At 37.6% G+C, this 15,752-nt stretch overlaps 1 protein-coding gene across 1 annotated transcript in view; it reads right to left on the bottom strand.

Moving 5' to 3' along the window:
• INPP4B (inositol polyphosphate-4-phosphatase type II B) overlaps nucleotides 1–15,752 on the bottom strand; it is a 433,157-nt gene that overhangs the window by 133,633 nt on the left and 283,772 nt on the right. Inside the window, exon 14 of the mRNA XM_008060793.1 lies at nucleotides 6,367–6,544. Coding sequence (XP_008058984.1) covers nucleotides 6,367–6,544 — 178 coding nt within the window. The remainder of the gene's footprint in view (nucleotides 1–6,366; nucleotides 6,545–15,752) is intronic.

The raw sequence follows: 15,752 nt of genomic DNA, 5'->3' as shown, positions 1-15,752 counted from the left end.
TTAGGATTTATTGAAGGTGTAAATTGTAGAATACAGTTTTAGAAGACAGTCATTTTGTTGAAAGAATGCGGCTGGGTTACTTGCAGGTAGCCCACTGTGAACTTTGGACTGGGCCACATTCCAAACATTCTGGGATGGTCCACTTTCGTTTGTAAAGTAAATACTTAAGCTTCTATAGAATTGTTTAACTTGGCATAAATCAATCAGTTTAGGATGAAAAAGGTTTATAGAATATGTCAGTCACAGATTAGGTTATCCTTTGTTATGGTATTTTAAGATTATCATATGAAAAGGGTTTAAAGGCAATCATTGATTAAGTTTTCATGGTTTAAGGTTTCTGATGGGTGGGGGACGCCCCTCCCACATCTGACTTTGTGTATAAAAGACCTGTTGTAATTCCCAGTAAGACTCACGTTGCTTCTGCACTAGACCGGAGTCCAGTCTCTTTCTTTCTCTCTCTCTCTCTTTCTCTCTTTCTTCTTCCCCCCAATCACCAACGCTGTCTCCACCTTTGAAGTACCCTGAACCCGGCTGGAGCTGGTCTCCGGCACCCCTCCTATGTAGCATATTTATAATTGCTATTTTAAAGTCCTTATCTACTAATTTAATTACCCCTCTCATCTCCGGGTATGTTTATGTCCCTTGATTTTTCTCTGGTCATGGGTCATATTTTCCTAAGTCATTGCAAGTTTTGTATATGTGTATCGGGTGACAGGCATTTTGATTTTATATTCTTGGTTGCCAGACTTTACTGTATTCCTTTAAATCATGTTGGGTCTTCTAGTGTGAAGTAAAGTTTCTTTGCAAAATCATTGGGTTCCTTTCGATCTTGTTTTAGTTCTGTTAGAGTAGACCAAGAGCAGCTTCTAATCTGAGACTGATGTAGCCGCATTACTAGGACCATACACTTCTGAAGACTTTACTCAAATCCTTGTGTATTGAAAGGTCTTATCACTCTGCTGGTGGGAAGATAAACTATTGCCAGCCCTGGGTAACCACCAGGAATTGTTTTACAAGCTTATTTCTAATATTTATTTCTCTGGAGATAGGTAGGCTATTCTCATGCATACACAAATCGGTACTTAGAGATTTAAAGGCACTCATTAGAGATCTCTAGGGCTCTTTCTTTATGAAGCTCCTTCTTCTCTGGTATACTGTTCTGTGAATTCTAGTTGTCTTGGCCTTCCTAAACTCCAATCATTGTCCCATCAACATGAAAAGATACTGTTGGGTTCCACCTTCCTTTGCTATGGCCTGGGATCTACCTTAGGAAGCAGTCTAGGTAATCATAATAATGACATAGTTTGTTGTATTACTGTGTTGCCTATTTACCAGTGTCTAAAATATTTTTTCACTGTGTCCAGTTTTCTTGTTGCTTAAGGTAGAAGGATTCATGTTACTGTATCACAAACAGAGCAAAAGTTCTGATTCCATAAATTTTATATATAGGTCTCATTCATAATATTACTTTACTTTTTCATCTTTATTTGTTCTACTCTCTCATTTTCTAATGAATTCAAATTTTGTTCACTGTATACTTCACTTATTCTACCAATTAAATATTTACCATTTAAAGGGGATTGTTGTGAGAAACAGAAACATAAGTAAGTTCTAATCCTAAAATTTCATTTTTATCTAAATCAGCTATCCCAAGTCTTCTTAGGCCTACATCATACATTTTCACCAACCATAAAAAACAAACAAAAAAACTTCACCAAGTTATTTCCCTCAGTTTTGTACTGAGATAGCCCTAGGTGTGATGGAAGTGAATAAACCATATACAAGTTCTTTCTTAGTCATAAGTAATCAACATAATCAATATCCTTCTCTACATATGTGTATCTTCAACTTCTTAGCACATAGCTTCTTGGCATTGCTAGTACAGAAAACAGAATATTTCTTAAGAAAACCTTGAGTTAAGTTTTAGGGTAAAATGATTTTTTTTTTTTTTTAATGTAACAGAATGTTTTTGTATAATATATTGAATTTGAAAGGATACTAGGAATTGGAAGCTGTGAGAATTTCTCAAATATATGGTGAGCATAAACTCTAATATTTGCAATAAAACCCATTACTTTAACCATTTAGCAATTGTAATATTGTAAAATATCCCCATTCTTTTCAATTCTTAGGTTGTAAAAGTTAAGGGCCATGTCTATGTAGTGTTTGTCATATAGCATCAAGTACAATACCACACACAATTAAGTACTCAATAGTGCTTTTTGATGAGCAGGATAATGATGACTTTCTAAACAAGGTCTATCAATCTCAATGGAATGGAGAGAGTGATGGGCATTTGAAAGCTAATATCACACATGTTTCTGAGCTGTGAGAGACACCTACACACAATCTACATTTAAGTCTTTTTCTTTCTTTTTTGTCTAGTTTGAATTTCTTTATGTTGCTTTTCTTTGTTTTTTTCCCATAGAATTGCATACCTTTAATCTATAGAAAATGCATTTTTTTAATCTCATTCTAGTATTAATTTTTTATATCCTATGTCAAAATGCTGGCCTACTCTTCATCATTTCTGCTGGAATTATTCACATAAACTCAGAGCTTGCCTTTTGTTAGAATCTTACGAATTATTTCTTTAGAATTTTCATGAAGTAATATGTAGCAACAAAGCTAATCATCCATCAGAAGCCATACTAAGAATTTTTTAAATTACAATTTAACTGACTTTGTGCATATTAGAACATGAAAAGTTTATAAAAATATATTCTTGTGAAATTTCAGGCATGCTCCCTCTCTGTCCCCACACTTGTTTCCTTAGTCCTAGATATGTTCATCATAGTACTCATCACACATGTGAAGATACAATACAGTGGTTAAGCTCACAGCATCCAAAGCCAGAAACATAAGGTGTGTGATTGTAAACCCATTATTCAACACTTCTGTACCTCAGTTTCCTCAACTATATAAAATAAGATTGTTAACAAAACTTCATAGGATTAGGAAGATTAAAAGTTGAAAATAATAGTACCTATCTCATGAAATTGTGAACACTGAACATTGAAGACTTCATAAGAGTCTCTCTCATTAGCCTCCAACTAGTGCTAGCTATTACTGTCATCTTCATTATCGTTACAACTACTGCCTTCAAGAATCTTGAATTTCACCTGACATCATAGCTCAAGCCAGTAATCTAAGTACTTTAGGAGGCTGTGGTGGGAGGATTGCTTGAAACCAGGAGTTCAAGACCAGCCTGACCAACACAGCGAGACCCCAATCTCTACAAAAAAAATAAAAAATTACTCAGTCATGGTGATGAGTACCAGTAGTCCTAGCTACTCTGGAGGCTGAATTGGGAGGATTGCTTGAGTCTCTAGGAGTTTGAGGGTGCAGTGAGCTATGATCACATCACTGCCCTCCAATCTGAGCAACAGAATGAGAACCTCTCTCAAAAAACAAAACAAAGAATCTTTAATTTATTGGGAAGAACAGGCCTGTGTGTTATTCTATTTTGTAGTCTTTTTGTCAGGCACAGGGTCTGGCAAGTAGTATATGTTCAGAAATTATTTTTACTTTTTTGTGTGTTTGTTTATTTTTACCAATGGGTGTTTAGATGGACTGAATTTTGCTGGGGAGCCCTAACCCTGTGGTTTGGCTCTCACTAGCATGGAGATAATGTTTATTGCCTTTTGATCTACAAATGTTGCCTACTCTGAGACTCCCTGAATATTTTCTGTTAGCAAGTTGGGTTTCTCTCTTGCCCCTTGCTTTTCCCCCAGACTCTGAGTAGATGTTTAACTGATAATGATTTCATTGCAGTCATCTCTTGGTGCAATGACTTACCTAAGAGGAGAAATGCCATCTCATCACAAACTAGAATGCCTCTTCTGTCACCATGCCTGGGCTATCCTCAGCCTTCTTCACTGTCCCACCCCCTGCCCAACTGTCTGACAGTGAACTCTTCCATGTTCAGATGCTCAAAGGTTTTATATAAAGCCTTCACAGTTCCCTAATGAGCATGAATTTAGACAATTATTTTTATGTCTTGAAAGTGCTTTATGGATGAATCCCTAAGTCAACAACTCTAAGTGCTTATTTTTCAAACATGCTAGTTCAGAATCAATAAAAGAAATAAGGGAACTAGCTATGAAAAAGGAATTCTTATTATTTAATCTACAGTATGCAAGACACCTGAAACTTAAAGACAAAACTTTTAAAGCTTAAATCCTACTAATATTAAATTATATTTAAATTTAAGATACCACTAAAACGATTTCTCTTTCATGCAGAATTCATGGATTATACATTATTCGAAACTGTGAGCTACTATGGTTTTCCTAGACTATACAAAACTATTAGCTTAGATAATTGTTTGAAATTCCAGGCATGAATTCTTAAAATAATGAATGGCTTGCAAACTTAACTTTAAAAAAAGATAGATCCTTCTGGTTTTAAGGACTGAGAGACTGATTAGCAGACAAACCTAGTCTACTCAGTAGAGAAAACATAGAGGGAAAAGTTGGAGAAATTCTGGATTAAAGGAATTGAAAATGCCCCCCCATCACTGCAGAAGTTGTAAATGATGTATGAAATGACAAATCCCTGCTCAATGCACAGGAAGAATATAAATACTGCTCTGTAATCACTGCAGTGATGCGCTATTTGCTAAAATTTTCAGCTTAGGTGAACCCAGAGAAACCTCACCTCATCCTGTAAATCCAAAACAGAAATGAACCAAAATGAAATGATACTGTTTTACTCTATGCCACAGCCACAACTTCCTCTTTTTTTCCTTCTCTCCTAGCCATAAAGACATATTTATGACGATTAGAATACTTGTATTGCTGAAAAGTTTATAAAGAAATTTTTAATTTTTCTTAAAAATAAGGAAATGTCAAAATCCACATATTAGATAGAGGATGCCAGAAAGACCTTCTAACTAGAGTCACCCAGACCTGGGTCTGAACCCTGGTTTTGTTTGAATCTGGGTTTGACTGTAGATGCATGACTTTGTGCTTTTTTTTTTTTGGTGAGAAAGAAGAATTTATTGAGAGGACAGAAAAACTCCCAGAGTGGGAGGGAACCAGAGGGGGTTACCCACATTCCCACATGTTTTTAAACTTCTCTGAGGATAAGTTTTCCTATGTGAAATGAAGATAAGATGTCCCCACAACTGTGACAATTAAATTAAATACCATGAGGTATGAAGCCTCTTGCCTTATCTGACACAAAGTGGGTCAATATTTTCCTCACTATTCATGATTGAGGCACATGTTCTGACATGGAAGGAATGCTGCATTTTGAACTGGAAGACTTGAGTTTTTTTGATTGATTACTTCTTAGCTTATTAGGTAATTCACTTACCCTTTGTGAATAAATATTAGTTAATTTTTAATGAAAATAATGATTTTTTTCCAATGAGAGAAACATAAAATATGTAACTTTAAGTGTTAAATAAGTATAAGGTGTTGTTATTATAAATTAACATACCTGAATAAAAAGTGTAGACACACATAAGATCTGGGTTTTGATGAATTTGTTCTTCAGGGAGGGGGAGAACTACACTTGTCTTATTCTAGAATTATAATATGAGAACTTTCTTTGGTCGGTTTCTTCACGGGCATAGTTTTTTGGAAGTGTTTCATCATAAATTACAAGATCTCCCTAGCATGTAGAGGTGAAAGCCAAGTACATTGGGATTGGACTCCAGAATACCCAATTTCAAACTTAAAATCAAGTAGTAATTTGTCTTTTCTACAGTTGCCCTAATTAATTACTGAAGTTGATACTGAGTATCTACCTCATGGCAGGCCGCCTTTCCTCTTTGCATATACAGAAACAAGTCACCTCTAGGGAAAAAAAAAAAACTAAGGCTTAGATGCCACTACTTTTCAAAGAACTAATACTTCTGGGAAGTTTTAAAATTACCCACTGACAATATTGTTGAAAGCAAACTAGGGCAGAGGAAGTGCCCTATGTCACTGATATAAGTCCCCATCAACGTTTTGCTTTCAAATGAAGTGACATTCCTATTCAAATGTATAGCTTTAGATGCATAAAAAATAGGTGATCACCAGAGGAAAATAAAGTAATTTTCAAAATCTAATTTAATTCACTTAATAAGACCATAAACCAAAGAAAATGAAAGATGCCAAGGAAAAGAGAAGATATATGCCAGCCAATAATAGATTTCATTTCCTACTAAGAAAAAAAAAATTAGTGCTCAGTAAGATTTGAAAAGAGAATGAAGCCAATTCATTTTGATCCTGTGGCAATACTTTGAAGCTTACTTTTTAACCTAGTCTATTTTACATTTCCAGACGCTATGAAAGGCAATGTATGCAGAAAGCAACACCCATGGGGATTTGAGTATTTCATTTTTCCCAACTGTAGTGGTGATTTGGATCTTACTTTTTCTGAAAGCATCTTTAAGGAATTCTTCAAGCTGTCTGGAGAACGCTGGCTTGCAGAATTGAGCAGTAGGTCTGCATGGGTTGCTATGAGAGGTTGTAGTTGATTGATGTTGCCGAGAACTTCTTTTGCTTTGGCTGTGTTTTCAGGTGAATAGTAAATAAACTGGTATCCAGTACTGCAACAACAAAGATAAAAGCAAGTTACACAAAGAGCAAAAGTATGTGCAGCCCTTAATAGCAAATGGAAAATGATAAACAGAACTCTAAGCATTGCCATTTCCTACTGAACAGATAAGAACTGTCCTAAGAGATTTTTCTGAAGTCATGACAGTTTTTAAGTAAGATGACAAAGATATCTTTTAAGATTTGGTAAAGTAAATCCAGTCCTTGCTCAACCATTAGGAAGATTCTCTATGATTGCATATGTCAAATATTAGTATTCATGTTAATTTCTAATGAACTTGAGGCCACAGAGCATGGAAGGAAAAGTGTGAATTTTTATATCCAAACCAATCTCAATATAAATCCTGGCTTGACACTTACTAGCTGTGTGGCTTGGGAAGCTTTCTGCTTCCTCATCAGGGAATTGGAAATAATTATCCAAACAATTCTATGAGGTGGGTAACAGTAGAGATCATTCACATGAAGTGCCTAAAATAGTGCTTGGCACACAGAAACCATTAAATAACTATTACCTGTTACCTATTACCTCACTCCTTCACACCTACATTTTAATAGCCGAGAAATGAGGAGAAAATAACTTATTTGCCAAATGGGCATAAAGACAACTTTGTTGAATAGAAAAGGGATATTTATAGCATACAAAATATTGTGATGTTATTTTATCACCACGCTTTTTATTCCTTGTGGCTTTCTATTTAACTTATAAAGAAATGTCAAATTGTTGATTTCATAATTATCATCTAGGAATTGATAAAGCACATTATGAGAGCAGGGATTGCATGAAGTGAAGGAATCTTTGACCAGTTTCATTAGGAAAGATGAAAGAGGCATTCCAGCCAGGCACAATGGCTCACACCTGTAATCCCAGCATTTGGGGAGGCCAAGGTGAGAGGAATGCTTGAGCCCAGGAGTTTGAGACCAGTCTAGGCAACAGAGTGAGACTTCAACTCTATGATAAATCAAAAAAATTATTCAAATGTGGTGGCCCACGCCTGTAGTTCCAGCTACTTGGAAGACTGAGGTAAAAAAAGATCTCCTGAGCCCAGCAGGTTGAGTCGACAGTAGCCATAAGCATGCCACTGCACACCTGCCTGAGCAATCGAGTGAGACTCTGCCTCAAAAAAACAAACAAACAAAAAACCCAAAAAACAAAAGAGGCATTCCAACAAGGAAAGCAGTAAAACACTAGCCATAGGAAAGAAGAGAAGGATCATAATTGGTGCATTCACAAGACTGGTGCAAACTTGCTTACATCTCATTATAGCCAACTATCAAAGCATTTTTTCCCCCACAAAACCTTGCAGCCTACTGAGTATACACTGAATATCTCTGCCACATTTACCAGCTCAATTATTTAAACACCATAACTTAATTTCTCATTTTGAAAAATCAGAAATCAATTTAAAAAAATTAATATCTAGGAAATGTTCTCAGTTCTTTTCCTTTTACATTAATGATTTTTCAGGGAAAATTATCAGAATCTTTAAGGAGATGATATTCTTTTGCAAACATATAATGAATAATCCTCATATTTTATTTCTTGATTTAGCAGAATGATGAAAAGAAATGCCTTTGGATGCTAGGGCTATTCAGAAGATACAACAAGACACCTAGGGTCCAGGTTTATGAAGGCTAAGAAACACATGCTAGTTTGTGACACTCTTACAAGGGTTTACTCTTAATTTTTTACTTGTAGACTTTTAACCATCTGGGGTGAGGGCTTCAGATAAAACATACCTTAACTACTTATTCTATATAGTTTAATGCAAATGAAAAATAACAACTAAGAGAAGGAGAAAGGAAAGGATAGTCCTTGCTAATGACTTATGTCTCTTTATGGCTTACTGTGTGATTGGTACTAGAGAGCCCATCAGTAGTGTTCTAAGGTCATTAGACCAAGTATCACAAACTGGGATATCCCCGGGCTCCTTTTAACTCAGACTGGATACAAATTTTAATCCACAACAGTCTTTAATAAGTCAAACAACTCCATGTTGTCTCTGCAAAGAGTGATGATATGGCGATATAGACAAGTCAGGTGTGAAAATCTTTGATAAATAACTCTGATAGTAGAGAGTAGGACCTGCTACAGACCCCACACAGATGGCTATGTGGTGGGTGCTTTGACATCTCTTCATAGGTCAACTCTTCTGTCATTAGAGTTTGCTTCTTACTGTTGTCCTGTGTCTACTCACAGGTTTCCCAAAGTTTAGCCCTTGGACACGTAGAGCGCCCAAGCCCATGTGTGGTCTCCTTTCTCTCCTCTTTCTGAGCATGCCCCCTCTGGCCTCCCATATGCTCACTCCCTTTCATTCTTTTTTATACCTGTCACTATTACCTTCTTTCTTTCCTCATTTTATTATTTCCCACCAGTTCACTGTTACTTTATTCCTGAATATTTACCTATTTTCATTATCTCTTCTACGTACTTCTTATTCTGCAAATTCCCTAGTCTCCAATCCATATGTGGTCTGACAATTAAGTTCACAATCTTATTCTAGAAGAAGTGCTACATACCTCATTGCTGAATATCACTATGATCACCTTCAAAGTACTCCCCTTGGGAAGCTGTGCACCGATGCCAGTACCTAGTCCACCCATCAAAGCAATTTTGGAACTCTTTTTTCTGGAATGACTGTCAGAGCTGTTGTTGTATTACCCTTGATGTCCTGAACGTCATCAAATGTCTTCCTTTCAATATGTCTTTTATCTTTGGGTAAAGAAAAAAGTCATTGGGGGCCAGATCAGGTGAGTAGGGAGGAAGGTGTTCCAATACAGTTATCTGTTTACTCGTTTAAAAACTCCCTCACCACACAGTGCTGTGTGAGCTGGTACACTGTCATGATGCAAGACCTTCTTTGGGATCATTTTTGCACACACCTTTCTCATGCCAAGATTTTCTGTTAAGATTTTTTAAAAATGTTTCTATATCAATGTTTATTTGGTCTTCTATGCTTCTCATAGTTGACAACAATTATGAGGCACTATTAGATGAATTTTTGCGATGTTTTTGTCAATTCTACTCATTACTGGCAGTCCTGATTTCTCTTAACAGAAACACCTTCTCTTTCCTTAGAAAAATGTTTAATTCATTTGTACACTGTCATTTTCTTAATGGCATTATCCACATAAACTTGGACTAATGTGTCCCTGATTTCACTTCCAATCTTGCCAAGTTTAACAAGAAATGTAATATTTGTTCATTGCTCTAATTCAAATTGTGACGTTCTCATGATGAGAGCTCCGATGGCCATTCCAGAAAAAGAGTTCCAAAATTGCTTTGACATGTGGACTAGGTGCTGGTATTGGTGCACAGCTTCCCAAGAGGAGTACTTTGAAGGTGACCATAGTGATATTCAGCAATGACGCATGTAGCACTTTTTCTAGGATGCACTTGTGAACTTGTCAGAACTCATATGATTCTAATAAATACATTTCCAAGACTTATTTTTTACATGTTTTTTATTTAAACCCTGCTTCAATGGTGCTCAAATTTTAGCAGTCCTAAAAATCCCTTGGGGATGAGGACAGAATCTGGCTGTTTATTGAAAAAAATGCACGTACCTTGGCAACACCAAGAGATGCTGCTTCAATAGGTTGCAGCATTTGCCATAAGCCCCTCAGGAGAGCCTGATGTTGGTGGACAACTGAGTGTCTTTAGAGACACCTGCTGCCATTGATTTGCCTCTGAGATCCCCTTTAAACTCTTGATCATGCTGCACAGTGACTGATAAAAGTTTCTCCACACAGTGACTCACACCTGTAATTTCAGTACTTCAGGAGGCTGAGGCCAGAGGATCACTTGAGACCAGGAGTTTGAGACCAGCCTGGTTAATACTGCCAGACCCTCTCTCTACAAAAAATTAAATTTAAAAAAATCATGGTAGAAAATTCCTCCTTAAGTTATTCTTATTTCCCTATTAGCTTTTCCAAGGATACTTTGAAACCCATATTCAGCACAATTTGCTTTGTTTCCCTTCCTTCTCATTTACTAGTGTTTCCTAAACTGTTTAATCACCCTTTCATCTTTACCCTTTGAGGTCTTATGTGTGTGTGTGTGTGTGTGTGTGTGTGTGTGTGTGTGTGTATGTATGTATATGTATATGTATATATGTATATATATATACCGGGGTGCCAAAAAAAGTATACACATCTTAAGCGAGTTTTCTATGTATTACTTTTAGTTTGCCACAATCAGAAGTGTCTGGACACTGATGGTAACCACTTTGAGCACTTCTTGTAATTGCAGGAGTCAAACATGACTTGTATTCATCTTTTGTTACCAGTATGTATCGAGTATTACAATTTTAACACTGCTTTTTCCTTTCTTAAAATGTATATATACAGTGTGTTTATACATGTATATATATATACACACATACACACACACATATATATATGAGTTTATATATGTTATTTAAATGGCATATGTTTCTGTTCATGGTTCCTGGCTCATAACTCCCTTAGCCCTGATTACAGTCTTTTTGTTATAATGGTGTGTGTTGGACCTCAGGAAACAGAGTCTCTCTGGCCTCTCCTGCCTTCCTTCACTGTTGGAAGATAAGACTCTAATCTTCCCTCACCCTTTTGATTGTGGGTTTTAAGTCCCTCGGGGGTCCTGCCTTAAACACTGACAGAAGGAATGCTGACACCATGAGGCTCCCATAAAAACCCGAGAGGACAGTGTTCAGAGAGCTTCTGGATAGCTGAACACGGGTAGATTCCTGGAGGCTGGCACATCCAGGGCGGGCATGGAAGTATATAGCTTTCTCCATATCTTGCCCCATCCATCTCTTCGTCTATCCCCTCCACAATACTCTTTATCATAGACCAGTAAATGCAAGTGTTTCCTTAAGTTCTGGGAGACACTGCAGCAAATTATCAAATCCAAAGAGGGGTTCATAGGAATCCCAACCGGAAGGCAGTAAGTTAGACGTTACAAAGGCCCAAACTTGAGACTGGTGTGTGTGTGGGGGGAAATCCCTCAACCTGTGAGATCTGACACTATCTCCAGATAGATAGTGTTGGGATTGAATTGGAGCTGGTATCTGAGACTTGGCATGTGGGGAAAAATTCCCACATTTGGTCACAGAAATCTGCTTCTGTGTTGATTGTTATGGTATGAGAGCAGAGAGGGAAACACTGGGAGTTTTTCTGGAACACCATCCCAATATGCTTTCTCCCTTCTTCCCAGTACATTCTTCAGTCACCATAATGGGACATAATCCTAGCTCTTGCCTCTTGCTCCTAAGTCAGTCTCTCTTGGAGCAGAGTCATGTAGCAGGCATTGCTTCTTCTGATGAAGTCTTTTCACAACAAGCATCTCAGCTAGTGAGGCTGAAAGATTCATTTTCCACACTAAAAGCCAATGTTGGTGTCCAGGATGAAATAGTATGAAGTGGAAAAAAAATATCACCACTCACAAAATAATTTTAAGTATACATAAATTTTATCAACCTATTCAGTGCCTTACTCTTTAAACATGTCATATATTTTAACAGTTATAGCTTCTTAAATGGAAAGTTATAAGTATAATTTAATTATCCAGATAAAAAGAATATAGCTAAACTCTATTTTATAGTGGTATGAAATTTAAACTAAATCCAAACACTTGAGTCAACTATCAATTACACAAAACTGGAAAAAAAGACAAAATATTTGTTTGGGCAAATAATATTTTATGGGATATAAATGATACTGCAATTCAAAGATAATTAAAATTGAAAATAGTTTCATAATGTTTTTATATTGGTTTGACAGTGAATTAAAGTATGCACATGTATATATACACTGTAATATATTTAAATAATTTAATTTAATATCATTTTAATTCAAATACACACACTCCTATCTCCATATGTTTGTGTGTATATGTTATTACTAAGAATGCCATACTTTGAAGATGTAAAAAAAAGTAAAGCACATGTGAAGCAACATTTATATCCATAAGCTCCAATTGCTAAGCAAAATACAGTTAAAACAAGAACTTATATGGCTGGGCACAGCGTTTCATAGTTCATGCCTGTAATCCCAGCACTTCGGGAGGTAGAGGCAAGAGGACTGCATGAGCCCAGGAGTTCGAGACTAGCCTGAGCAACACAGCAAGAGTTCACCTCTACAAAAAACTTAAAATAGAGATAATTAGCTGGATGTGGTGGTGCTTACGATAGTCCCAACTACTTGGGAGGCTGATGCAGGAAGATTGCTTAAGCCCAGAAATTGGAGGCTGTGGTGAGCCTGTAATTGCACCATAGCACACCACCTGAGCAATAGAATGAGGCCCTGGACCCTGACTCAAAAACAAAACAAAATAAAATGAAAAAACAAGGACTTGTATATTCCTGAGCAGATATTCTGCTCCTGTCCCTTTTTGCAGGCCCTTCTTACGTTCCCATCCTCTAGTTGGACTTGATCTTGGGAACTCCATTCTATATGTCCCTCCTAAGTAATCTATCTCCCTTAATCTCATGTTTTAAATTCCCCTGTTATGCTGAAGATTCCCACATTCACGTCTCTAGCCTAAGTCTTTTTCCTGATCGCCAATGAAAACAGCAGCTCTCCTCTTGACAGCTCCACATTGACATGTCCCAAGGTTAGCACCAGATCTGCTCCCCATTCTCATCCCAGCTCCTTCTGTACTCTTCCCCATCTTAGATTATATGGCAAGCCCACTGCAGGTGGTTTACGATGCTTCTCCTCTTCTACTTTTTTGTCCATCTTTTTTTTTTTCAGAAAACACTGCCTTTTCCTTCAAAATATACCCAGAATCAAACCACTTATTTCCACAGTCACTGCAACCATCCCATCATTTTCTACTGCCAGGGTTACTACCATGGTTTATAAACTGGTCTCCCCACCTCTGCCTTTACTATGAGATATAGTAATACTCCAAGATACAGGAATCCCTGACTAAGGCTTAGGGTTTAAAATAAGTAGGAGGCAGGCAAGAAGAGAGAAGTCAATCAGTGCTTCCTTCACTCTTGACCACAAGTCCACTTTCTGGGAGTTCCTGTTATTTATCTGCCCCTTCCCTTCACACTCTATTGCTACCTCCTCGCCTTAACCTATTTGTGTGTCACACTACTAACTTGAGTAGTGAAGTCATGGAAAAATATAAATGAAAGATGATGGATATTCAAGGAGGGAAAAGGGAAGAAAGATGTAGAGGAGGTAGAGAATGGGCAGAAGGAGACTGGGATTGATGAGTTCAGGAAAAAAGTGCTTTAGAGGGTTTATATCTTCTGTGTCAAAACTGAATCTCCAGAGAGGGGTGAAAATCTAAGGACTACTTCCATCAATTTTATCCCAACTCAAACACTAACTGGAAAAAAAGAAAGCGTTCTTGAATCCAGAGGGAGGCATAGACATGCTCTCCGTTCTAATGGAGAAGAAAACCATGTGGATCTCAAAAGAAAATTTACACCCTTGTGCACTTAAATACACCCTTTTGGTTTCACAGGGCTTAACAACACACTTTATGAAATCATAGAAGATAAAAGCATTCCCCTCTGCATTCCCTTATGCATATTTCAATTTTCTGCTGGAAGTGGAAAAGAATTAGAAGAAAAATAGTATTTTTTACCTCCTATGGATTTTGCTTACATAATTGAGTTATATGGTCTATGATATTTATCTTTGAAATGACTCTTATTAAAAAAAAATCTTGATTTCCTCAAGCACACCTACCCTGCAGTGGGCAGGGAGCCAGCTGGGCGGGTACAGTCAGGTAGGGACTGGGGCTGGCCCTGGTACTCCACAGAAACACTAAGACACAGGCTGCAGTAGAGGCTGTTGCCTCCCAGGAAAGCAGAGATGAAAAAAAAATCTTGGTTGCATGAAAATTTTAGTATCAGAATGTGCTGTGATCAACACTTGGTCTTGCCATTTATTAACTCTGTGATGGGTTGTAAAAAACAAAATGGTGATTCATTCCAAAATGGTGATTTGTTACTTCACTTCCTAGTTCTTCCTGGTTCCTTTCTTAGCGGGCTTTCTCTTTTGGCAGGATTCCCTTGGTGGGCATTGAGAACCAATCAGAATTCAAAAACATGTGTTTTACCTTATTTATTTAGTAGTTGCTCGTTTTACCTTACTTGTACAAAATTTTTGCTTAGGTGACATCTGGGAAAGTGATGCAAACTCTGAAGTACTCAGTCAAAGGGGAATCAGGAGAGGGACTTGTACTTTAGAGGCATAAATATGCAGGCTGTGACTGCCTTGGTGTGACTTCTCACCAGAGAGGCACCTGTTCTTGCAAGAATGAGATTAAAAGAGTTGTTTCATTCCCCTGATCTCTGAGTCTCCCTGTTGTGCTTTGATGATGAAACTGAGGAGGAATGATTCCATCTCCCACAGCCTGTGATGCTAATTAAGCGGGGAGGTGACCCTAGCATTCATTTCTGCACAACATGCCCCCTTTGAAGGAAATGTATCTTTTGGGCCTGATCACAGTGGCTTCTACAATCCCACTTTTCAAGCTGCAAGTTCTTACCTGCACATTCCTGACCACTAAGACTTCTCTTTTATATACCTCCTTTCTTGAGTCCTGTTCTTGACTGATTGATTAATTGATTGATTTTAGAGACAGAGTCTTGTTCTGTCAACCAGGTTGGAGGGCAGTGGCATGATAATAGCTCAACGCAGCCCCAAACTCGGGGGCTTAAGCCATTCTCCTGCCTCTGCCTCCTGAGTAGTCGGAACTACAGGCATGTGCCACCACACCTGGTTTTTCTTCTTTTTTAAATTTTGTGTAGAGGTGGAGTCTACTATGTTGCCCAGGCTGGTCTCCAACTCCTGGCCTTAAGTGATTCTCCTGGCCCAGTCTCCCAAAGTGCTAAGATTACAGGTGTGAGCCATCCCATCTGGCCTATTCTTGTTTTAATAACAATGTCCCAGGTACTAGTATATGACCTTTAAATAAACAAAGTCCAATGTGTACTCCTTTCCTTTCATGTCCTGTTCCCAATTGTCCCTGAATTCACTTGCCCTGATTTCCTTTGCCAACTTCCAAGGTCTGGTCAGTTCTATTTCTGCCTTGTTTGCCTTCTGGTATTTTCACGCACACTTCTCTGCCAATTTGGATGAAGTAATATCCAAACAAGGTCTGCTGATTCCCTCCAACCTCAAAAACTTCTCAACCTGCTCGATCCTAGAGCTCATCCACTCAGGAGCCTAATTAAAGTACAGAGTAAAAAAGGCATG

The sequence above is a fragment of the Carlito syrichta genome, unplaced genomic scaffold (genome assembly GCF_000164805.1).
Source record: "Carlito syrichta isolate Samal-C Ts95f unplaced genomic scaffold, Tarsius_syrichta-2.0.1 Scaffold304734, whole genome shotgun sequence".
NCBI lineage: Eukaryota > Metazoa > Chordata > Mammalia > Primates > Tarsiidae > Carlito > Carlito syrichta.
This window is presented reverse-complemented; position numbering and strand designations above follow the sequence as displayed.